We start from the raw sequence: 26340 nt of genomic DNA on the forward strand, positions 1-26340 counted from the left end.
CTGCCATGCCACAGTGTCTAGCAGAGTGGAATGCTGGGTTCTTCATATCTTGTTGATCATATTAGTGTAACAGTTACCCTAGATTGACATGCTCTGTTAGAAAGACACTCTCAAAGAGAGAAGTAGTTTGGAGGAACAGGAAATGTAAAAGGTCAACCACAAACCATTCTGATTTCAACATGATATGATTTAGCATAACCAAAACATCAAAAGCTATTATTGAGAACATGGGGGATTTACATCACAGTGGTGCACCAGATAGACACACATGGCTAGAGCGACAGTGCTGTGAAGAGGCACCACCCACCCCAAGGAATGGATTTCAGTAGACATGGTGAATTTGTGAGTCGGCATGCCACATGGGCCCCTTTGCAAAATAAACAAGCTCAAATTCCTGTATTCTATTTGTAGCTAGTCACATTGCTGCTTTTTTACTCTCTACTCCAGCAACTCAACCATAGCTAGAGCCTGTACCCTAAATCCTCTACTTTTGGCAAGTGTCTTATTCTTGGCTCGCTGGTGATTGATATGGGTCTGAGCCTGAACTGTGTTTCAGTAGCCAACATTTCCATAAGTAAGACCAGCAGAAATACTGCTGTCAGTGGAAAATTCAGAATGGCAAATGAAAGCATCAGCAAGGAAGGATAAATATAAACAATATATTCATATCACTGTTAGACAGAGATCAACTCAGCACTATGGAGTTGCTGGTTTATATTTGTTTGTTTGTTTTGGTTGAGGGATTTATTGTGGTTTGATCTGTTTCCCTTGGTTCAATTTGCTTCTCTCTTTCTGAGCATTTTTAGCAAGGACAATAGGTCTGAATGTCAAAGTGAAAGGAAGAAAAGATGGGCAAATGGAACCCAAATATCAAAGCAGCAAGTATACAAGTGACTATTCACTCATTAGGCTACAAATGCCAGGGTTGACTATTGACCTAAAGTATCAATGCAGTCCTTGGGTAAGTAGCTTTTGTACGAATTAATTGAAGAGACCAGAGGAGACTTAGGAGTAGGACTTTGGAATGAGCCACGAACAATATTTTTTGTGTGTACATTCATACCTGGTTTTTAATATGGAGCCACTTTCCTTTTTGTTAGGGAACAGCATGTTGTCAGCAAAATTAAGCCCTAGAATGAAACTTCTTAAAAAAGGAAAGCCAAAATGAAATCATTTTTTAAGGGTATAAATAAGATAGACCCACGCATTTCCTGACAGCCTGAATGAGAAGGTCCATATTTATCTCAGTAAGCTTTCAGCATTAGACTTTAGGAGCCAAAGTGACAGTTTTGGACTCTGCCAGACAGTGAGGCTTATATATAAAGTCTCAAAATAGATTTCCTTTGCCCCTAGTCCTGCCAAAGAGCCATTTTAGGTGTGCAGGAAGGCGCTGAGCACACTAATGCATAGTGCCCTTATGCTGAGTGGGAGCAATGGACGACTTCACCTCACCTGACTTCTTGATTGGAATTTAGATCCGCCAAAGAATATGAAAGGTAATAGGATATTTCTTGTGACTTCACAAGATGTGCTTTTTGCCTTTTTTTCTTTTTTGTATGTGGAATCATTGAAAATTGAGAAGTAAATGCAAAAAGCCTGCATTTGTATAATGGAAATAGATAATCGAGCTGCAGGCAATCATTGATGCTTTTGATCATTATGGGATTAGGTGAATTCTTCATCCTTGTAGAAACAGACTGTGTCAAAAGATAAGGAATACAAAAGTGGATTTAAGTAAGATAAGAACTTTCATCCCAAATTTGAACAGAACTCAAGGCCAACTTTTTGTAATAATATTTTGAAGAGCCTTGTAGCTGTGCTCTTTTACAACCTCCTCTTTTTCTTCTACCTTCTTCCCTCTCTTCTATCTCATTGCCTTCAATCAAAAAAAAAAAAAAAAACAAAAACCATTTAAAGGCCACTTATGTACTTTCAACACTATGCTATGTTCTGGACCGAGCAAAATGGGAGAGAGTATGGGCCCCTTTTTAGAACTTGCAAGTTAAACTCATATGTAAATGAGATGTGCACTGAGTGACATATTAATTTATACAGGCATAGAATAAGTAGAGAGGATTTAGATTTCATGTTTAGGTAAGAGGAAAAAGGGGTTTTTTAATCTCTTCAAATTAGTGAGAGAAAACTCTGTAAAGGAGATGGGATGACTGCACAAATAGAGCATGAAGCTAATGTACCTGAGACAAGCAAAGGGGGTGGGTAGGGTAGTGGTAAGAGACAAGGGATACAAGATGGTGGTTAAGGGTGGTTTGAGGAAGGACTATTTGAATGCAAGTTAGGCCTGATCCTTAATGTAGTAAGTAGCTATTATAGACTTTCAGAAAAGGAAATGACATTAATAAAATCTATAAGTGAAAAATAAACTTTGTGTAAAAGCATGTATTCTAGCTTCAATCTACAGCCTGGGAACTTCATCAAGGAGAATGTTGTAATAGCTGTGCTAAGAGATAGCCTGTGGCCTGCATCATAAGCCATAACTGACGGGGTGTCTAGGAGGACAAGCCGGAAGTATTTGGCGAGAGACTGGAGTGGAGGACAGGGATACATTAGAATTACTGCAAGGTCTCTCACTTGGGAGGTCAGGGTTACTTTGGTGTCACTCCTTGTGATGGGGAGGCTGGGCTTAGGGAAGGGTGGTGGAAGGAAGGGAGGTAGCTCTAGCTTCAGTGGGGTTGGTCTGAGAGAAGTACAAGGCATGATGTAAAGAGTCTGCACAGGACTCAAATGAGGGGCAAAAATCTACGACAGGAGAGCAATATCATACTTCTTTTCCAGCCTGGCCTGGGCCTATATGAAGTGACAGACTAATGTGTTCAGGTTTGTTTGTTTGTCTGCTGTTTTTTTTTCCTAAGCATGAGATGATTCGAATGCTTCTTTAAGCACATCCTTGTATTTCTTTTGGATTCACGGTCTGTGTCATTAAAGGGATCACACTTTCCCAATGCGAAATTATGTGGAGGTTGAGGTATCTCAGTTGAACAGGAAATGCTTCCAGAATTAAGATAATGTGAGTAGGAACTCTTAGGCCTAAAATGTGACATGGAACGTTCTATACTTCTTGTGTGTGTGTGTGTGCATGTGCACGTGTATATAGCATGCCACATACAACTGTAGTAGTAGTTATGTAGTTTCTGCACTTACATATTTTAGGTGTTTTATTTTTCTTTGGAAATAAGAAATATACCTCCTATTTAATTTTTATCCCCCACAGAGCATAGTATATATAGTACAATGTAGACTGCATAAAATTGAGCGTCCCACGAATTTAAAATTATTGGCTGATCTTAAAAACCAATGTTACAAATGAATAATTTATTAAAAAACAATGATATATAACATCATATAGTCCATACAACCTCAAATTAATCTCACGTCTTTTACATTTTTCTATTTCAACTATAAATTAATGTCTGTTATGATAATCGAAATACTCCAAAATTCTCAGATGTCTTCTAAATCATTAATAAAAAAGAAAATATTTTCAGTGATGTTGCATTGTTAGATATGTTTTATTGTGCTCTCATTCTGTGAAAATTGGTAATCCAAGTATGGCATGTATGCTAATTATCAATTAATGACTGGCTAATCTTAACTCAGCCTTGGGCAAATCCATTTCTATTTGCTTCCTCAACTGTTAAATGGGGGAAAATGATTCCTGGCCTACAGGCATCTTGGTGAAGATTTTACTCTTTGAGAATACTTTTCTGATGGAAAGTGCCAGACAGATATTTCCATGACACAATAACTTTGAAGTTGAGAAATGAAGGGGCTACTTTCAAATGAAACTAGAAGGGGTGATAGATTGGTAGAACAGGAATTTTGAAACTAGAACTGGCTGGGACATCAAAGTTAATATTTCCCTCGAACCACTTCTTTTCCTCTCCCCTTTGCCCCTTTTCTCTTTCCCAAGCAAAGTATTAGGTGATTGGGAACTAGTCCTTACCCTTCCTTTAAGAAAGTGGCATAATGCTAGTTCCTTGTGGTTTTGGAGGGAAAAAAAAATCCCATTTGACTCCTCACTTCAGTAATTTCCTATGATGCTTGTTTCTGTAAATGATATTTATGGGTCCCCTTGTTCCAGACAATTGCCTTGGAAACTTATGTAACCAGACACTGATCTAAAGAGAAGTCAGACCTGAAAGTTATGAAGTGTTGAATTTGTCCAAAGTTGAGTTCCTGTTCACAGGAGGAGAGCCTGGGACCCTTTTGCCTAGGTTAGCTTTCTCCTTTGCTGAGTCTGAGCACTTGGAATATTTTAGTGTTGGCCTGCTGTGACTGACTGCCTGTCTAGCGGCTTAATAGATGCTTAAGCAAGTCCACAATATGTCTCTCAAGTAATTAAACATTGGGACTATGCACAAAAGAATAAGTTTTTATGCATCAGTTATGGGGACATTTTATCATCAGCCCCTCATTTCCACTTTCTCAATACAGCACAGTAAAATATGGTATTGGAGAATCCTTATACTTTGCCCTTTCCTACTTCCCAAACCTGATGAAATGCAAGTTTCCATCGTTGTCATCCATGTTAGACGGATCTGCTCCATTTCCTTTGGAGGAAATATTCTTAGCAAACACTTACCCAGGGTGTTCAGCAGCAATCAGGCCATTGGTGATGATGTAGAAGTTTATTAGAACATGAAGAGAGGAATTACCTACAAGTAATTCTGGATTACTGGCTACCAGGAGCCAAATGCCTCATAGGCAGAAATTCATTGAGTAGCATGCATTTATTATATGTTGGCTGCCAGAAGTTTAAGCCCTTGAGCTCAAACTTGCTACTAGACCCTCCCCAGCATGCGGGCCACCCACCAGTTGCAAGGCATGATGACACGACAGATAACCCGCCCTCCTTGGTAGCAGTATGGGTACGGGTAGTAACCTAGTAAAGGTTCACAGACGCGGCGGCAGTAGCGGTTGCCTCGACGGCAGTAAATACAACAATAACCTCTCTCATCCAGCATGGGGTCAAATTCTATTCCATTTTCAGTCTGAAAGAAGAAGAAGCCAGTGTTGGAGGGGAAGGTTCACTAGGTAGAGGTCCACCAAGCGGGGGGGACTATAAGATTATATGAGTTTGGGACTGGTGAGAAATTAAGTGCCTTAACCTGATCATGGAGATACATCAATAGAGATCAAGATTGATTTTGAATGAGCCTCCTGGGGATTCCAAGTTTCTTAAATATTTTTTGTTAAAATAATGACCATTCTTCTTTCAATGACTTTGATCTGAGGGGCAGTGAGTTTTGTGAGGGCTCTTTGTTTTTCCTCTAACAAGAGTAATGTGAACATAACTCACATAGTCATTTATTGGAAGTTCTTCCTCACTTGCTTGTCTGGCGTGACGGGTCTTCTCCACCTTCACTTGAGGGACCACCCACTGCTCATTTTGTTCGGTGCCTTTTTTTTCATTGGTAGGGAAGTGAAGATCTTCACCATCCTCCTCAAAGTCTTGCAACTCCGAAACTAAGGTAATAAATACAAAGTTGTGCTGCAACTGCTTTATAACATTTCTGAAAGACGTGCTTGGGGAACAGCATTTGGGAACAGAGATTTTCCTTGTGTCTTCTCACTGCCATCTTTTAGACGTGCGTGAACCCCTTTTCCAAGCTCCTTCAGCTGATATTTTAAGGAGATTTTCCAAAACAAACCTGACTTTTCCCATGTACACAGACCTCTTCTTTGCTTGTTTGGCATCAAACACTTACTGCTTTGCCTTATTAGCATACTATACTAAAAACTGAGGACAGGGGACTTTCTTGTCTCCCACAATGATTTTACCCACGGTAGGTGCTCAATAAATAATTTTTGATTGCCTGATTTGATTCGGTGACCTCTGTCCTCCTCCGTCTTTCCTATCTGAACAAAAATTGTTTTTAACTTTCTATTCAGAAATAATCTTAGACTTATGAAAGAGCTGCAAAGATAGCATAGAGTTCTTGTATACCTTTCACCCGGTTTCCCTTAATGTTAGCCTCTCAGATAACCATGGTACAATTATCAAAACTAAGAAATTAGCATTGGTACAATGCTATTAACTAAACTACAGACTTTATTTGGATTTCATCATTATTTCCAGTAATGTCCTTTAGAAAAAAGATGTTGAAGCAGAAGTTCTAGCATCCAATCCAGGGTACCATATTGAATTTAGTTGCTTTTTTTTGAGGTGAAAGATTACGGATAGATGCCTTCATTGATGGGAGTGGCCTTTCTTGGGTAGTATAGTAATCTATGCTGTCCAGAATGAGGGAGGCAAAATTCTATGTTAGCTGGGCAGAATAAGACATTCAGGGACCTTTGCCTTCTCTATGGGCTGACTGGAAGTTGAGAGCTGGACTCTTCTACTCTGGACCTCTAGCCCTCAATTTTATAGTGACTCCTAAAACAGACACAAAGAAATTTGTATTGCGGTCCTATCTTCTGGGGAGAATGCCACCATTTGCATAGAGAATCCTTCTTGAGACAACAGAGTATTATTTTGGCTCTTCTCTCCTCTGTGCTTGGGTTGGGCACACAGCAGTTTGAGCAATAGTCTGGTATCCCAACTGCGATAAATATAGATGTGCAAAGAAAGATAGATTAGCTTTTTGCTATCACTAGTCACATTAGGGTGGCGTTACCTTTGCTGGGATATTTAAAAGCCTGTCAGCATTAATTTATCTGATTTATAACTTGGCTGTGAAAAATTCCCTACTCACTGGCAGTCAGCATATACAGTTTCATCTAAGAAGATATAAGCTGATCACTTATTTTCCTAGAAATGTAGTCTCTGAATCCTGGGAACATTAATCTGTTACTGACTTTGGAAAGAGGAGGAAGATGAGGAGGAGGAGGAGGAAGAGGAGAAGGAGGAGGCCATACCTGCTATTAGAGTGGGATTGATCCAATACATGGTCACATTATCACAAATCTCCAGAATTTTGGAATTTTTAAGAAAGTCTCGGTTTTCAATAGGCTTTTCTGCTGGGACCCAAATCACTGACTGTTCAAAGAAAGTTGTGGTAATTTCTTCATTCTGAGAGAAGAAAGTAGTTTAGGGTGGGGACAGGCAGAGAAATTAATACAATGGGACATTAAAGGATACTGGAAAACACTATATTTTGAGTCTGAATAACAATTCCAATCCCAGAGCTGCCAGTGAACTAGTTCTGTGCCTTGCACACAGTAGGTGTCCTTGGGAGAGTTAACAATTGCTCCCTCCCTCTCAGGTCTAACAGTAAGGCTGCTCACTGAAACAGGAGCCTTCTCTGCTACCATTTCCCTTGAAGTCAAGAAGGCTCGCCATCATTTTCTGGGCTCCCACTGGGCCATGTATGTTTTAATTTGGGCTTCTGGAACCCTGAGTGATTTACATTTGTTTTCTCTCTTTTAAATGGATGTTGTGAGTGCCTGCCTTGTTTTAGGCTTGCAACTAGGGTGACAAGCAGGATTTGATCTCAACCTGAAAAAACTCCTATAATCCAAACTGTTGAGATCAATTCAATAGCAATTGAACTTTGCAATTGAACAATAGCAATTGGTTTTACAAGATTTGCCTGTTAATGGTAGCTAGTTGTAGTACAAAAGATGTCTTTTTTGTTTTAAAGTCAAGTCTCCAGCTTGTGACTTCACTGGCCTTACCACTATTTTACTCCTTTCATTCTAGATGCTTAGAGTTTGTCTCAGAGTGTTTTCTCTTTAGGTAGCCTTTCTTCTATGTATTGTCAAGAACGCTGTCTTCTCTTCATTTCCTAGTATTGGAAGTAATTGTCTTGTGTATCTAGTTCTTACTTACTTGTCTTACTCTTAATAAGGCTTTTCCTTTTCTTTTTTGTTTCTTTCTAGCTTTATGATTTCACTGTTTTTATTTCTTCTCTGAAATATGGCTTTGTATAATTTTTCCCCTAGTCATTTAAAACCTTCAAGTCTTAGCTCCTTTGCCCTTGAGTCTCTAAAGACCTTGGGATGCATTGAAAGGGACTGTATAAAATGAGGTTGGTATGCTGAGTAGCTTTGTTACCAAAATCAGGGCTATTTATATACCTGCTCTGTGTGTTTAACATGCACAAACAAACCATGGATACAGTGGTGAGGGAAGTACAGAATAGGAGGAGTTTTGTCATTCAGGACCACAGATTTGCCTCATAAAAAAAAAATCTGTAGCCTGAACATAAAAAATAGGATTTTGTTGAAGATAAAGTAGTCTATCGCAAGACGCATACTTGTGTTATTTAAAAGATTCAGAAGAATTAACTGAAGAATAAATTAGGGCTAAAATGAGACATCATGGGCCTTTGCCTTTGTCTTTTTCAGAAAAATAAATCCTGTTCAGACTTTCACTGCTGGCTGGCCTTACTCAAATTCTTACATTATTTTCTGTAAAAAGCAGTATATGATATTGGATATAGTAGCTTTTTATCCTATTGATTCTCCTTTCATCTTATCCTTGCCTCTGATAGTAGTTCCTAATATCCTGGATGTTGTTCTATTCCTCAGATGCATCTAACTTATGCTTATTTAAAAAAAAAATCTACAAAATTTTTCACTGTCATAGACTTTGGGAGCAGAACATTATCTTTGGGGAAATCTTCTTCTATTTCTTAGAAATTCTAGTAACAATGGCCAGCTTCTCTGGCCAGGAGGAGACCAGTAGCATATCTATGGGAGCCAATGACAGCTCGGAGACTTGGGTAAGGGAAAGGAAAAAATGTTCCTCACTCAAACTCACCAACCAAAAAATGAGGAAAGGAAAAGAAAAAGGTAAATGGGTAGATGAGAATTAAGATGGAGAGAGTTGGGTAGGAGAAAAGTGAGAAAGAATGGGGGAGAGAGAGGGAAGAAAGAGAAAGAGGTTTTTACAGTATATAGAGAGGCCACTGTGCCATTGCCATAATCTTATTTTAGATTTACCAGTTAAACAGTAAAACAAACAAAACATCCAAACAAACATTTGCTTCTTCCTCACTACAGTGGGGGTATGCTGCCACGATATGGCCTTAGCTAAGGTTCCCCTTCTTCCTCCACTGATAGCAACATATTGTAATTATAGACAGAATATCAGGGAAAAATTAAGAGCTTCAAGGGATTTATTTTTTAATTTTTAAATAATATAATAATAGAGCTAAATTTTATTGAGGACTTAAGAAAGTACTTTAAGTGAATTCATTCATTCATTCAAACTTCGAATCTTGACAACCTTGTTAGGTGGCTACTGTTATTATTCCCATTTTTGCAGATAAAGACCAGAAATTCAAAGAGGCCATGCAATTTCCTCAAGAAGAAAAAATTATTAAGTGATAAAGACAAGTTTCTAGGTAGCTACATAGGATGTTAGGTCCATGTTCATAACCACTGAGCCACACCACTCTTAGTCCATGTAAACTGTAAGTCTATTCTCCAGTGTGATTTCAGTCATTCTCAATCTCAAGGGCTTTATTGATGGCTGTATTTTAGCCAATAATAATCCATCTCTCACTAGGCCTTCAGGGGCCATTCGGTGACTGCGTGGGGACCCTCGCTTACCTCACCCTGGCCTAGCAGTGTGTTTTCAGAGAATTTGTATTACACTGTAATTCTTACCTTCTTTGCTTTTACCTTTCCTAGTGAGGTTAAATGTGAATTATTCCATTAGCAGTCCAGCATAAAATAAGATGAGGTGAAAGAACTGGAATCTTTAAAATAGGTGAATGTCACAGTGTGACAAAAGTGGCAAGGATCCCAGGTGGCCTTGGGACTTTTCTTTTTAGGACTTTATCTTAGGCAGGATTGATTTTGTTCCTCTGTCTCACCCCTCTTACTAGAAATCTTTGGTTTGGGAGAAAATGTCCATAATGTTAACAGCTACCCAGGTATAAAAGTATAATGTTGCACCTAAAAGCATGTTTAGTTTTTTGAAAGGTCTGAATTCAAGATCCCAATCTGCTTCTCACTAGGTATGTGACCTTGGGCAAGTCACTTTTCAGTTCTAAGTCTCAGGTTCCTCATCTGAAAATGGGGATAATAATAGTACCTATCTATAGGGTCGTTGTGAGAGTTAAATGAGAGTAAAGCATTTAGTACAATGTCTGGCACATAGTTAGCACTCAACAAATGATGGCTTTTACTACCACTATAATTATTCTTACACACCTCATCTATTTCCTCCTCTGGTTCAGAAAATTCAGGAATCACTTTAATCTGAGTTTTGATGAAGCATTTTTGAAGACCTACAAAGTAGATGCCAGTATATCCCTGTAAAACAGAAAAAAATAACAAAACTTCCTGAAATAGCCATAATTAATGAGTTTCATGATCTGTCAGGCCCCAGGCTGGCAAAATTTGAATTCAAAGAGAAAGCTTTGTCTTATAAATTAAATGGAGGCTGAAGGCTATTTTTAACTTGACTCAAATGTTCTAATATTTTAAGTGGGAAGGCTTAGGGGGAATATATCCAACTTACATTTTTAAAGTCATGTACTTCCAATGTTTCATCAGTGCCATTTCCGCTTCTGAATATTTCAGTTCTGGTCACGGGATCAATTTCCATGTAAATCTTCTTCTTTTCTCCATTGCTGTAGAAAGTGTGCTCCATGTCATATGTCTGGGAGAACAGAGGAAAACAAGCTCTAAGATACTCAGTGTGTCCCTTCATAAGACACTTTAATTGGGTCATATCTGGGGCACCTTCTCTTTCCAGAACCTTTGTAGTGAAGTGCCATCTCAGCAGCTTACCGTTGGGAATTCTCTAAGACTCGAGATTAAAGTGAGGTGCTTTTTGGCGCTGGAGCTCATATGGGGATCCCTTCAGAGCCAGTATTTTGTATTCAAGCCAAGTTGCTGAACTAATTACTAAGAATTCCAACGGTTTTCTTGGCAGCATTGACTAAATAGCAAATGATATTTTGTAAACCATCCTGTAAAGTATTTTCCCCTTGTGTTAAGCAGAGGGATCACCTAAAGCCTATGTTGCTCCTTTAAGCTACCACTTCCCTTTCCAAGCGCTCAGTGGTCACTCCCTCACTCCCCATGAAATTCACTAGGGCTGAGAATGAGATTTGAACACATTTAGAATGCTTAGGTATTGCTCTTTATCTCCTTATCTATCCAGGGCTTTAATATTGCCTCAACAGTCTTGGGTGTGTCCTTTTTAGAATCTGAAGACCATTCTCCTTGGCCAATATTAGGAAATAGTCTTACCTTGACCTCAATTGCTTCCTTTTGCCCTTTAAACTTCAGGAAACATTTATTACCTTCCCTTAACCTTCTCTTTTATGAGCTAACCAACTCCACTCAGCTTATTCCTGAGTTCTGTTTTCCAAACCTGATTCAGTCGGCTTCAAGTTCTTCAGATTCGCCCATATATAGAATTCAACAACTGGATCAAGGGCCCTGCACTAAGTAGTAAGATCTCCCAAGCAGAGTGCCTTGGAAAGGCTGCTTATCAGGTCGTTCCTGAGTGGTTGAAACAAAACCCGTCTTTCTTTTGCCCTCTAAAAGCGACACTTCTCTTTCTAAGGACAAAGAGGATCAGGTCCATAGAGTGTCTCTGTTTAGGAGAAGCCCATTATCTATAACCGAGGACATATTTATACCCAGAAGCAAATAAGAAGCCTAAAGGAATTTGCTACCCGTCACAAACCAGGCTAGACCTGATGGTGCTATGTGGAAGTCTATCTTATCTCTGTCGTTAGGAGGTCTTTGGCTATCAAGTTTCTTCATACTTGTTTTTCCTTATGAAAAAAAATTGTTAAATTAAAAGCCTGAAAAATTAAGTCATCTACACAGCCAACGTTGCTTTCTAATGACATGGTTCCCAGTGACAGTCTTTTCAGCTTGCACTGGGTTGGGTTGTTTTTTAATGTCTGCTGGTGTCTGTGACCGAATGTTGCTTTAACCTGGTCAAATTTTCCCCAACTCCAGTAGGAAAACAAGTTGGAATAGTTTGTAGAAACAATGTTACTTCAAGCATGAAAAGTCTATGTAGTTGCTGAATAGGAAAACAAGAGACGTGGTCAGTGCTTAAGTATTTGTTAAATAAATTTTTCCCACCAATGGCAAATTCTCATCTTCCTAAAGAGAGATTTTGAGCATTGGCAAGGTCTTTTAAGAGATCATATTTGAAAACAGTATTTAGAACCTTCCAGTAGTTGCAGAGTTAACTCAGGAAGTCTGGCGTGGTTTGTGATAGGTAGCAAATTCCTGTAGGCTTGTTATTTGCTTCTAGTTATAAACGTGTCCTCAGTTCCAGCTTTGCAGCCAGCTTGAGAAACTTCTACCTATGGCAACAAATTGAGCTCCCAGTCGGCCTGACCTAAGTAGAGGAGAGAGGCATCTACTTCAGATCCAGTCTTGTCAGATCTCCCAACAGGGGGGAATTTTTTTAGAAATGCTATCCATTGTTGAGACAAATGTTGACACCACTAGTCATTGGGGGTAGGGTGGGGTGTTTGTTTCATCAGTAACACCATTGATGGATTGTTGCATGGAAAAATGAGGTTAGAGACTAGGGGATATTGGAACACTGCCTACCTGGGCAAAAGAGAATATACAGGCTGTATTTTCAATCATTGGTGGAAGACTATGGAACCATACTGGTGACATTTAGAATTTCAGTGTACTTCTGTGGAATGAGTTTTCCTGCACTGTTGGCAGTGCACTTCACTTGGACACCTTGCTACATGAAAACTATTGGAAACTGCCAAGCTCAGCAGATCTTGATTATTTTCAACATTCCTTCAAAGAGTTTTTTTTTTGGTGGGGGAGAAGAGGTCCATTCTGATTGTATTCGTTAACCAGCTTGTTGACTTTTGTTAGCAATGGTAGGTTGCTAAATAGAGTGTGATCAGAATGACTTCATTTATGTATGAATCCTGAGTGGGGAGTAGGGGTGGGGAGCTATATATTCACCCAGATGGAATTACACTATCAAAGGTGTCCTTTTGGAACAAACTGCCCTTTGTCTAGGAAGATGATGCCGGTGGCCCACTTTGGACTGTTCAGGGATGGGTCTGAGCAAATCCAGACATACTGTCTCGCCTGGGTCCCTGTGGAGCACATTACCTGGGTAATGGCTATGCAAGCTTCACTGGCCCATACAGAGACTGAGCTCATGCCTTTGGCCTCACGAGTACTTTTCTCTCTACTAAGCTCACTGGCTCAGGGGCTGAGGGTCTTTCTGGAGATGAAGGAATAAATGGTTTTGTCCTCTCCAGGCACAAACTAGAGCAAAGACAGGATGATTGGCCTGAGGGAGGGGTGAGTGGGCTCCCAGTAGCTCATCTCAGACTGGCCCCAACTCAGCTTTACTCCAGAGAGCAAGGACAGAGTATGATGAGGAGTACACTTCTGTCAAATTGTCAAATAGGGAAAGCTAATCTTTGGTGCTTCTAGTTTCCCTTTTCTGTTCTTTTAATATCTTGTTTACTTTGTACCCTCCCAGCCCTTCTGCCTCTTTCCATTTCCCTCTACCCCTTTGCCTCCTGTGTAGACATCTAGAAATTTCATGGTGCTTCAGGTACCTTATGTCAAAGAAGAAATCAATCTGACAAATGATTTCACACTAAGATGTTAGTGATGGGAATTTGTATGTCAAAAAAAAATTGAGTGTAATACTTAACTCAAAGGAATGAATTACTAATTGTGGATTTTAAACACAATATCACCAGGAATAGAGATATTTTGGGGACAAGGGCATCTTTCCAGCATCACTCAAATGGGTTCCTACTCCACCCACACATAAGGCTGGTCTTAACTACAAGGAGCAGAACACTGGAGTGGGACAGGGAAGCCAGTGGAGTAGATTATGACTCAGAAGTGAAATGAGGTAGATATGTGGTTAAGCCCAGGCAGTGAGAGATTTAAGAAGACCACACCGACCAAACATGGAGAGAACACAAACTCATTTCTCTTCCCTGCCTAGGAATTCTTTCCTCAGTCCAGTTAAATCCTCCACTCAGGCAACAAATGAGCCCTAACATCCCCCTTTCACAGTTTGCCCTGTTTTCTTGCCTCAATTTGTGACAATCTCTGAGATCAGAAAAGAAACCTTTTTATGAAGAGCAAAGCTGCCTCAGACCTCAGCGTGATGGATCTGTTTTAGGGGCAAGTAGCTTTAGCCTGTCCTGAAAGGGATTTGAGGACATTTGGCTTAGGTTCCTTTTTTGAAGCCTGTGATTAATCTAGCTGCTCTTCTCTCCACCTTCATCCTTTACTGTCTGTTTATGAGGTACACTGTCCAAAGGTGAAGTACATGCTCGGAATAGCCAGGTAGCAGGTGTTAGGCTGGAAGGAAGGAAAGGGAATGCACTGTACCATATTATTACCGACCTAGCCTGTGGGAATTAAAGGGCCTCTGGGTATTTCTTTACCAACACAGAGCAGATAGATTGTTTCTTATGCAAAGTTGGACTTCTGTATCTTCAATCACCAGTTCTTAGCCCTGAAAAAAATTGGCATAAGCAGCACAGACATTCTTCTTTTTCAACAAGAAAAAAACCATTTCTTTCATCTATAGACTCAAGCTGGCTGGGAAGTTCTCCTCTACCCACTACCCCCACCATCCCTTCCTCTTAAATGCAGCTGAAGAATAGTGGAAAGAATCCCTAGACCAGGTTCTAGTCCTATCCTCAACTCTGCCACTTACAAGCTGTGTGACTTTGGGCAAGTCACTAAATGTCTCTGGAGGCTCAGTTCCCATCTTTATCTCCCACCCCTTGCCAGATGTAGTGTTGCATAGTTGACAAAATCAATTCTACCTAGATTTGGGCTGACACCTGTCAGGTTGACCATTGGATTGTTACTATCTGTTGATTACCTGGAATCCTACAGCCCCAGTCCCAGTCTCAGCCACTAAAGGACAGCTCCCTTTGAAGACCCAGGCTTTTCTTGCTGGTGCCACATAAGTTGCTCAGCAAATGCTGCCTTAGGAGAATGAAGACACTGGATAAGAATGTGCCCATAGTAGCCAGAGTCCTGCTCTACATAATCGGTGCTGCCCCTGAGTAGCCCAAAGCAAGAGCTGGCCCAGTGAGAGTTGCTGGACAAGGGTGAACTTCACTCCCGCAATGGTCTGGGAGGAAAATAAAGAAATCTTCTTTTTTAAAATACTGGCATGGCACCATCTAGTGAAACTCTGTCCCCCTGCTAAAGAGATTCCAGCTACAACTTCAACTTTTCCTTGAGGGTATGAATGCTTCTCCAGACCCACATTTCATCCACCAAAATGCTGTGTAGGAAAGCCCAGGTTGTATCCCCTGTGTGCCCAGAAGAGGAGTGAAGAAAGTTGATCTCTGACCAATGCTAGCATTAGAGAAATAGGCACAGGAAAGCTGGATCCAGACTTAGCAAGAAAGTGCTAATTCTGAGCAAAGGATTTTCAGCCTAGAATGATATTGGGTTCACAGTTCTGAGTGAGCCTGCTTTAACGATCCTCTGCCGTTGAGGTGTGAGGGAGGGCAGAAGGATGCTCACCTATGCCTACCACTTCTCATCTCATACTGGTAGTATGTGGAAGTTGAGGGGACATCCCCAGGAATCTGTTGATTGCTGTGTGGGCCTTAGGACCTGTGGTTTCTAAACAGCCCTAAAGTCACCAGGCAGTTCCTATATATGGCAGGAAGGGCAGCATTTCATTAATTTAATTTATTATTCATCTGCCTCATTCTAAAAAAGATCGGAGGGGATAGGCTACAAGGTCTGTGCTACATCTATAAATTGTTGGTTTAAGGGCTGGGATTTTTCTGACTTGTTTTCTCCACGTTGGATTAATTAGCTGGGGAGTTGGCTTCTAATTGTTTCAAGTTAAATGTGTAATACAGGGAGTTTTAAGCAAGAATGTTTCTCTAGGGAATCTCCTTCAAATATCCCTGGGCAGTCACTGGAAGTGGAGCCTCATTGTGATGTTCTCTGAAAATCTCTGGGACTGAGGAGGTTCCCTCTGCTTGGTTAAGAGAGCTGAATACAGAGCTCGATGGACCGGCTTTCATTCAGCTCAAGTGGTTCCGATATGTGGCTGTGGGTTGGGGGCCTGTAGCCTGTAAAGGAGTACAGCAAGTCACCCAGAGTTAGTTCTCCTTGTTTCACTTCATTTTGATTCCTTTCTCTCTATGGTGTGTGGGTGTGTGTGTGTGTGCGCGCGCACGTGCTTGTGCACATGTGCGTGTGCTCATGCCTGAGGTGTGTGAGGAGAGGGAGTCAAGCATGTGTTACTTCCCCTTTGGGATCAAGAATCTGGATCTTTTGTACACACCAAGGTGGAAGGTAATGGAAGGAGGGGGAAGACTTACTGGCATGGAAATGGCAACACCAGATGTGGGATGTTAAATAAACACTGTTTATTATAAACAGATGTCGAAAAACAAAATAAAAAGGAGGTGTGGTTGAGACTACAGGAGCAAACACTAAGAGCTGGGAGGAAGCTGAAGGACAGCAAACAAATCCCTGCTGTCCATAAGCAGAGCAGCATCAATAATTCTCTCCACCAAGGGCCCTGCAGTCCCCACAGGCCCCACATGCTTATAAAGGAAAGTCCAGAAGAGCCTGGGTTTTAATCTGCTAACTGTTGTTTCTTGCTAGGTCATACTCTTAAGAGGAGAGTCTTTAATTTGTGCAAGATGCCTGGATCCTTTTCCTCTGCAAATCTTCCAAGACTAATCTGACTACTTTTCTCTTCCCAGGATTCATAAGTCAGCTCTGAGGCAGGCTTACTGGCAGTCTTAGCCATTGGAAACACAGATGGTCTCTTAGGCTCTTTGCCTGGGAATTGAAGGTAGTAGTAGACTGAGTGAAGCACCCACACCTCCTGCTAGTTCTTTAGTTTGCAATGGACCCAGCCTGGTCTTGTGGTGAAGGCCAAGACTTAAATATCAAAGACAGTAAACTGCAACTCCCCATTGGAATGGAGAACAAACAACCTTTGTTCATGGTGGAAAAACTTGCCCCACAAGACACTATTGTCCTTTACCAAATTACTTTATAATAACTTTGTTCATTTCTGAGAATCCCTCTCGAAAATTACGTCCCAAGATGGATTACTTCACAAGAGATGTGATTCTTGATAAACTTTATTCCTCTTCTGTGTGTGCACTGACTAGGTTTTACTGTGGTTTGAGAAATCACAGGATTGCTCCTTATAATCCATTAAAAAAGCAAACTGGAGTGAGAAGCAAAGATGATATAATACGGAAGCAGAGGGGACCATGGGCCCTGTTAGTGAGTCTGGCACCTTGCAAGATAAAGCAAGGTCCCCACTTAGTGATTTATAGTTGCACTGAGGCAAATAGCACTGTAAGTTCAGAAAAATATATGAATCCTTTCAGAATAGCATTTGCTGTACCAATGGCTACAATAAAACAAGACAGGCCATCTGGCCCCATGTTTAGGCAGGCATGTATGAGTGGTCAAAAGGGCTAGCTACCTACCACACTCAGTTAAGTACGTTATGGCCATGGAGAATGAAAGGGTTTATTGTCCTCTAACTCATCTGTGATTGTCAAGAGAATCCAAGATTCAATTTGCAGGGCAGCATGCCGCCTTGGGAATTAGCTAAGTGGTAGCAGAATTGGATCGGAATGCATTTTGGCACTCTTATTCATTTGCTGTTTCCTTCCTGATATCGATTGCTTTGCCCACCTTGCTAGCCAGAATATAGGTGGCTTTTCTAGAAAGACATGTGAACAGTAAGTAGTTCAGAAGCAGAGAGCAGTGGGAGAGATTGAGAGAGAGAGAGAAGGGACTAACAATAGGCATTGGGTAATGCCTGAAATCTTTTCTGGAACAAGATATAAATAAAAAGGCAAACAAAGTAGGCTGGTTTGCTTTTCATTTCCCCTGCTACTTAAACTTGATAAAGTAGCTTCTGGGACTAAATGTAAGTGGATATGGCAGCAGAGGTGAAGAACACAAGTGTGACTATGCCTTACTTCTCTATTTTCTTCTGGACACTTGTCCAGTTGATTTTCTATTTTCTCCCCCTCTGCCTCTCCTTTCTCATTGATCTATATTCTTCCCTCTGCTCCTATCGCTCCTTTGGCTCCTAATGGTCCACGACAGCACATTTTCTTCTTGTTTCCTATCCTCCTTCCTGGATTTGTGCCTTTCCCTTCCTACATCTGTTATCAAATAGAAATGAGCATTTCATGACAACAAATTAATAAAAACAGTAACAACAACAACATCCCACATGCAGAGAGAAAAATGTGGCAAAGTCAGAAAACCATCTTCACACCTTGTAGCTGGTACATTTATTAATTCTCTTTCAAATGGAAATTGTTAGCATGAGGGACTCTGATTTTCTTTCTTTTTTTTTTTTGAGGAAGACTGGCCCAGAGCTAACATCTGTTGTCAATCTTCCTCCTTTTTTCCTTTTTTTCTCCCCAAAGCCCCAGTAGATAGTTGTATATCATAGTTGTACATCCTTCTAGTTGCTCTATGTGGGACGCTGCCCCAGCGTGGCTTGATGAGTGGTGCGTATGTCTGTGCCCAGGATCTGAACCGGCGAACCCTGGGCCCCCGGAGCAGAGTGCGTGAACTTAACTGCTACGCCACTGGGCCGGCCGCTATGATTTTCTTTGTGTCACATCTAAACTTGCCCATTGCGTGTGAGCCCAGGAGTAACAATGACACTAAGGTACACTAATACCAACTACAATGGCCAGCCAAGCTTCACCAAATCACCCTAATATCAGAAGCTTTCTGAGATACCTGTGATAATGACTTGGTGTTGCTTGTTTCTACCTTGTGGCATTACTATCTCAGTGGGACAGTGACAATTGTGGCTGGTGAGGAGCTGAACAGCGCTAGTTTTTTTTTTTTTTTTTAAGTCATAAATAAATGTGAACTCAGGTATAAGAATTGCTCCTTCTGAAAAGGAGTCTGCTTCCTGTTCTCACAGTAGATGCATTAAGTCAGAAACATAATCCCTGAAAATCCTTTGCTGCCATTTCTGGTGGTTTCTTCTTATGTGGTGGTATAATTACTTTTCCATCAGTTTCTGCCCAGGTAATTGAAAGAAAGATGGAAAGTATTTTTTCTTACAGTAAAAATTTTGCTTCTAAGGGGAGTTTTAACTCCTTAAAGCCAAGCATCATAAAAGAATGGGTAATTCTACATCCTATCATTACTAACCGGAATACAGAAAACACATTGTTTCCCTTTCCAAAATAATTAGGCAAATAAAAGAGAGTAAAATCTTGATTCAGTTTTTCATACCACCAGAAAATAAACACCAAAGGGACTTAATGATTTTCATTTTCAGAGTAATATACATATCAATCACTAATTAAATTCAATCAAACTCAAAACAGAAGTATTGGATAATAATGTACGTTTACTTACTTTTTTGGGTGTCTCCGGCCAGAAGTGCTTGCCTCCCCAAAACAGGACAATTAGAGTTAGGGCAAGGATACCAAGCACCAATCCACAAATTTTAAGTGATTTACATATCTTCTTGGATTTAAAAGCTTCTGCCTAAGCAAAGAAGAGAGAGAATAAAACAATACACATTTGTCCTTAGAATAGCAAGCCATGATTCAAAGTCACCTTTGATTTCACTTTCTAATGTTCATATTGCAATATGACAAATCTGTGAAACCCTGCTTCTGCTCAAAAGGGGGAAAATATGAATCAACTTACATTTAGAATGTGACAGTCCTCACAGTTCTCTGGAGGATTCTTAGCCATGGTATCTCAGCGCACAGTACTCTTTCCCTGCTTTGAGAGAACTGAGAGACCACTGCTGAGGTGGAGTTGCGAGTGAGTCGGCTAACAGATGCCAGAGGAGAAGCTGAATTTATATGGCTCAAATATGTCATACCAGAGCCTGAGGGAGCCCAGGGGGCTCCTGTGCTGTGATTTGTTACATAGATATACCCATATATGTATATAACTTCTGTGCACAGAATTCCATCCAGAATGGCAAAGACAGAAGGTAATAATAAAAACTATTGTCCTGGGGGTTGGTTTGGAAGGGGACCAAGCCTAGGACACATTGAAATGATTTTTCACTATGAACTTAAAATATCAGTGGCAATACATGCTGCACACTCCAGAAATAAGCAAACAAAACAAAAAAGGGAATGAAGTCCTAATTTCAATTCCATTCGATTTAACAAATATTTGTTGTAGGGATATTAAATGTCAGGTACTGTGCTTGGTGTTGGAGATTCAGAAATGAATAAAGTATTTCCTCCTCCACTATGTCAAAGCTCTTTGAGGGCTGAGATCAGTATGTACTCAATTAATTATAATTAAAAACAGGATTAAAAAGGTTAATTGTATGTTTTCTCTCTCTCTTCATCTTATTTCTTTGATTATTTTCCTTTCCTAGGTTCTCTTCCTCAGTCTGTTCCTTAATGTTGATATTCCTTAGAGTCTATCCTTGAGATTTTCTCACTCTATACACACGTTTTAGATGATCTCATCATCCACTCCTACAGTTTATTTTATAGTATCACCTACATGTCAATGATTTCCAAATCTGTATCCATAACCCCAATCTATCTCTTGAATTTCAAAGCCATTCGAATATCTCTACCTGGATGTACCTCAGGAATCTCAAACTCAACATGTCCCACATCAAATTCTTCTTTCAACAACTCCTTCCCCCAACCTACTTTCTTTCCCATAGTCCTAATCTTGGTTGGTGGCTGCATTAGTTTGCTAGAGCTGCCATAACAAAGTACCACAGACTGGGTGGCTTAAACAACAGAAATTTATTTTCTCACAGCTCTGGATGCTGGAAGTCCAAGATCAAGGTGTCAGCAGAGTTGGTCTCTTCCGAAGTCTCTCTCCTTGCCTTGTAGATGGCCATCTTCATGTTCACATGGCATTCTCCCTCTATGCATGTCTGTGTCCTAATCTCCTCTTCTTCTAAGGACACCAGTTATATTGTATTAGGGCCCATCTATGCAACCTTGTTTTTCCTCAATTACCTCTTTAAAGGCCTTATCTCCAAGTACAGTCATATGCTAAGATAATGGGTATTACGGCTTCAACATAAGAATTGGGGGGGGGGCACAATTTAGTCCATAACAGTGGAACCATCTACCACCCAGGCTCCAAGACCAGAAACCTGAGGTTTGTCCTAGACTCCTCTCTCTTTTTCACATTTCCTTTATCCAACCATTCACCAGATCTTATCGATTCTAAATTCTCAAGTTTTTGAAGGTTATTCTTTCTTCTCTATCTTAACTGCTAAAGTCTTACTTTAAGTTGTCATCTTCTCTGACAAGTCTCAAATCCATATCTCTAACCCAGGCTGCTCTCTTAGGGCTCCAGACCCATGTGTCCATCTAACCTGCCAGACATCTCCACTTGGATATTCCACAGGCACCTCAAATACCACATGTTCCAAACTGAATTAATTATCTCTCCTTCCAAACATCCTTTTCTTTCTGTATTACCTCTCTTACTAAAAGACACAATGATCAGTCTCTAGAATAGAAACCTCCAAATGAGCCTTAATTTCTTCCTCTCTTGTCCATCCCCATGCCTAATCAATTATTGAGTCTAGTTAATTTTGCCTGTGCATTATCTCCCCAATTCTATTCTCTCCATCCTCAATTGTCACTGCCTTAGTTGAGGTTCTCATAGTTACTTTTACTGTTGTAATAGAATCCTAATTGGTTTCCTTGCCTCCAATCCATTGCCTTCAAGGTGATCTTTCTAAGACTCAAATCTGAGGATAATCTCTCCCCTGCCTAAACTCCTTCTGTGTCTATTCATTGTCCATAAAATCAAAGCTACTTATGGTGACATCATAGAAACTTCATGGTCTGTACCCTGCCTACCTCTCCAGCCTTGATTTTGGACAATTTCCTCCATAGAGATGGAGCCAACTGGGGGTCTCAGATCTCCATGGGCAGAGCCATGGAGCATGTATATGTGACTTCATCCACATCCTAATGTCGTGATGGAAACTAATTTTCTGATTGTTGTAGACATGATCATGCATGAAATTGATTATGTAACTTATGAAATATAAGTCATAGTTCTATTTGTTTTACAATTCTTTGGCCAAGCTTAAAAAAAAAAGAAAGGCATGAGAGTAGTCTCATGGAGAAACTTATGTTTACTGTGTTAGATGATTCCCCTCAACAATGTTACTCATACTATGCCTACGATGCCTTCTTTACATTTTACACTTTACATCCTCTACTTTTTCACACTACAGGGCATTTGAACATGCTATACTCTTTGCTTGGATTTCCTTTCCTCCCCTCGTCTACCTGGAAAATTCCCATTTGGCTTTCAAAATGCTGCCTAGATGTTACTAGCTCCTGAAAGCCTTTCCTGGCCTCATCTCTACCACTTCATTGAGTTCATCACCCTTTCCCTTGTTCTATTTTTGTATTTTGCTCATACTTCAAATATTGCACTTATTATACTGTATCATAATTAGTTTTTATGTGTTTTTCTCCTGAACCGACTTTGAGATCCTTTAAAACATGTCTTATTTGTTAAAAGGATTGAATTAAAATAGAGGTCAAAGCAATATGCCATGGAAGCATAGAGGGAGGAGTGATTAATTATGATCCAAGAGAGAAGGGAAAATGGCACAAAGCACATGAAATTTCAGTAGATTTTTCATTTATTAGCATTGTTTACTCCGTGTCCTCTATGTGGCATGCACTGTTATATGGGCTGGATATATATTTTGTACTGGACAAGAGAAATACAGACCTTGGCATTAGAGAGCTCAGAGTCTAGTTGGGAGACAGAAGTTAAACTAAAAGGGAAAAAATCCTGTAAATTAATAAAAAATATAAATTATGAAACATCCTAAGAAGGAAAAATTAAGGGTGCTATGAAAGCACCTAATTTGGATTGGGGGTTCAGGGAAGTCCATGCTGAGGAAACATCCCTTAAGCTCTGACCTGAATAAATGAGTAGAAGTTAGCGAGTGAAGACTGGGGAAAAGACTATTCCGGGCAGAAGGAACAGCACATGCAAATACCCTGAAGCAGAAAAGAGGTTGTATTTGAAGAGTAAATGGAAAGTCAGTGTGGTTGTAATACAGTGAATGAGGAGGAAAGTTGCTTGAGATAAGGCTAAAGAGGTAGGCAGGGACCATATCATACAAGATTGTATCTATTAGGACCGTTTTGGCTGCATTAATAGAAATAAAGTTATGGTGGTTTAACAAAATAAGGGGTTTATTTTTCTGACATAATGGAGCCTCAATGTCAGCAGTCCAGGGCTCATGCAAGTTCCATGATCCAAGCTTCCATCTTTTTGTTCTGTGGTTCTTTGAGTGTGGCTTCCATCTTCATGCTTCCAAGATGGCTGTTCCACCTCCAGGCAGGAAAAAGGAGAGGATGCGGAAGGCAAGAGACACATGAGAGCTGAGTCCATCTTTTTCCTTCAGGAAAGTAATAGTTTTCCTTGAACCCTTATCCTGTAAGTTTCTGCTTATCTTACTGGCCAGAACTGGGTTGGATGGCCACTCCTAACTGAAATGGAGTCTGGGGCGGTTTTATTTTCAACTCAGCCTATTAGTACTCCTAACAAAAATCCTGGTTTTGTTATATAAGGGGGAAACATATTGGGTAGGCAATTTATAGTTTCTGCCACAAGGGCCATGGTAAGGGGTTTGAAGTTTATTCTAAGAAACAATGGGAATTCATTGAAAGGTTTTAAGCATGGGTGATCCATAATTGCTTTTACGTTTATTAACATCTCTCTGGCTGCTGTGAGAAGAGTGACTTATAAGGGGGCAATAATTTTAAAAGATTGACCAGTTAGGAGGTAATTGCAAGAGATGATGGGCTTGGACTAAGGAAGTGGTAATGGGGATGGAGAGAAGTAGATTTGGGATATGTTTTAGAGGTAGCATGTACTTGGTGATAGATTGGATATACAGGGTGAGAGAAAGGAAGGAACAAAAGATGATTCATTCATTTATAGTTTGTGCTTTCAGGTGGAGAGTGGTGCCACTCACTGGGATTAGGAAATATGAAGAAGGACCAGTTTAGGGTAATGAGTATTGACATGTTGAGTTTGAGGTATGTATGAAGCATACAAGAGGAGATGTCTAGTTGGCAGTTGGGCATATGTGTCTGGAGCTCGGAAGACAGGCCCTGGAGTGGAAATATAGATTTGTGGAAAACATAGTGGGAAACAGATTTGTGGATGGTATTCAAAGCTATGGGAGTTGATGACACGGTCTAGAGAGAGATTACAGAATAGAAAGAGAAAAAGGCTCAAGATTGAACCCTGGGGAATCTTCATAGTATTTATTTAAAAACACACTTTTAGAATGGCTTTCAAGTTTTTACAAAAAAAGATACGTATTCATTATAAAATAAGCAAGCAATATAGAAAAGTGCAAAAAAGAGGGAAAAAAATCCCTCCAAATCTGCACTAACCAGGAATAACAATTATTATGCCTCAGTAGCCTTATCTGAATAAAGGATGATAATATTAGTACCTATTTGGGGCCAGCCCTGTGGCCTAGTGGTTAAGTTCAGCACACTCCACTTTGGCAGCCCAGGTTTGGCTCCCGGGCACAGACCTACACCACTTGTCAGTGGCCATGCTGTGGCGGTGACCCACATAACAAAACAGAGGAAGACTGGCACAGATGTTAGTTCAGGGTGAATCTTCCTCAAGCAAAAAGAGGAAGATTGGCAATAGATATTAGCTCAGGGTGAATCTTCCTCAGCAAAAAAAATTGTACGTATTTATAAGATTGTTGTAATAATTTAATGAGATAATCCACTTAAAGTGCTTACTCCGCTATCTGGCAGATAATAAACACTTCATAAACATTAGCTGCTAAGATTAATGAACATTATTCTGAGCATCACTTTTATTATATAGGATTAATAAATGGATAGGTAGAAAACTTTTAATAGAAATAATATACATGTTATTTTTAAAAGTATGAATGTTTTTAAAATACTTGAACAAAAGGAAAATAAATCAAAGTGAAAGTAAAGGAATTGATAAACTTCAGATAAATGTTTCTTCCCCCTCAAGAAATGGTAATCTCTGAAAGACTATTTTAAAGTTAAGATCAAAGATTTCAAAAATATAAAGAGGCTGTAGTCATTATATTTTTATCTCCATGTTTCAATTTTTGATAGTGTTGACTGATTCCCTGGGTAGTTGGTTAAGAGTATGGGTTCTGGAAATAGCCTGCTTGGGTTCAAACAATTTCTGCCACTTACCAGCTATAAGGTGGGCAAATTATTTAATTCTATGTGCCTCAGTTTTCTCATTTTTGGAATGAGGACTAAAAAGTGCTTACTTCATTGGGCTGTTGTGAGGAATAAGATTAATCCATATAAAATACTTGGTACAATGCCTGGTACATAATAAACTATTATTATAAGTATGAGGAAATGAGCTCTATCACTATGAAATATGGCAAAATGAGCCCCCTTGCATTTCCCCTCCCATGTCCTGAGTTTTGTTGGCTATATTATTATTTTTACTTTCTCATAGTTTATAACATTTACATTCTGTTCTCCACCTAGAATTCTCTAAGTCGTTTGGTCTTGGTTCTGTGTTCAAATGAATTCAATGCTTACCTCTAGTCCTTTTATCACAGCTCCTTTATTCCTGAGTTCTTTGTTTTCATATATATCTTGGTTGTCTGGATTTTATTATCTATTAGATTTTTAAAAAGAAGCTCTTGTAAGTGTTGCATTTCTTGAACTTTTGCATACTTGAGAATAGCATGCAAAAAATAGCATGCCTGTCTGTTGAAGGACAAAACGATAGGATATAAAATTCTTGGGTCACACTTTGGTTCCCTCAAGAGTTGATATTGCTCCACAGTCTTTCGGCATTGTGGGTTACACTGGTCCTTTAACCATGGCCTTTCCATTCATCCTCTGGCTGGCTGGATTTCACTGTAGAAATTCCAGGTTTAGAAGTCAGATGATGGAGGAGGAAGAGCTGCCAAATGAAATTGAAATAGAGTGGCCAGGAAAATGGGAGGAAAACACTGCAGTGTCACAAAAGCCAAAAGAAGAGTGTGTTTAACAAAGAAGGCAGTGGTGAACTCTGTCAAAAGTTTCTGCAAGGTTGAAAGGCTGTGAAAAATAGGATTTGGGTACAGGGAAATGTGGAGGGGCATTCTGGGCTGCAAGAATAACACGAGCAAAGTCATAAAGGTGTATAAGTATGTGTTTGGGGTGTGGGAGTACTGAGTAGTCCATTGTGGGTGGAATATTGATTGCATGGGAGAGACGAAGTTATAACAGACCGAGTTACCCAGATCTTTCTTTTCTTTTCTTTTTTTATTTTTTGTGAGGATGATTGGCCCTGAGCTAACATCTGTTGCCAATCTTCTCCTTTTTGCTTGAGGAAGATGGTCCCTGAGCTAACATCTGTGCCCATCTTCCTCTACTTTTTGCAGCA

At 40.0% G+C, this 26340-nt stretch overlaps 1 protein-coding gene across 1 annotated transcript; it reads right to left on the bottom strand.

Annotated features, from left to right (window-relative positions):
• Positions 1 to 4799: 4799 nt before the first annotated feature.
• TNMD (tenomodulin) lies at positions 4800 to 19653 on the bottom strand. Its single transcript, XM_004441005.2, has 7 exons — positions 19606 to 19653; positions 19309 to 19440; positions 10436 to 10576; positions 10126 to 10227; positions 6880 to 7033; positions 5318 to 5484; positions 4800 to 5009 (listed from the first exon to the last, which is right to left on the bottom strand). The coding sequence occupies exons 1-7, from the start codon at positions 19651 to 19653 to the stop codon at positions 4800 to 4802; spliced, it is 954 nt and encodes a 317-aa protein (XP_004441062.1).
• Between the last annotated feature and the right edge of the window lie 6687 nt (positions 19654 to 26340).

Source organism: Ceratotherium simum, chromosome X (genome assembly GCF_057802395.1).
Source record: "Ceratotherium simum simum isolate JZ-2026a chromosome X, ASM5780239v1, whole genome shotgun sequence".
NCBI classification, from domain to species: domain Eukaryota; kingdom Metazoa; phylum Chordata; class Mammalia; order Perissodactyla; family Rhinocerotidae; genus Ceratotherium; species Ceratotherium simum.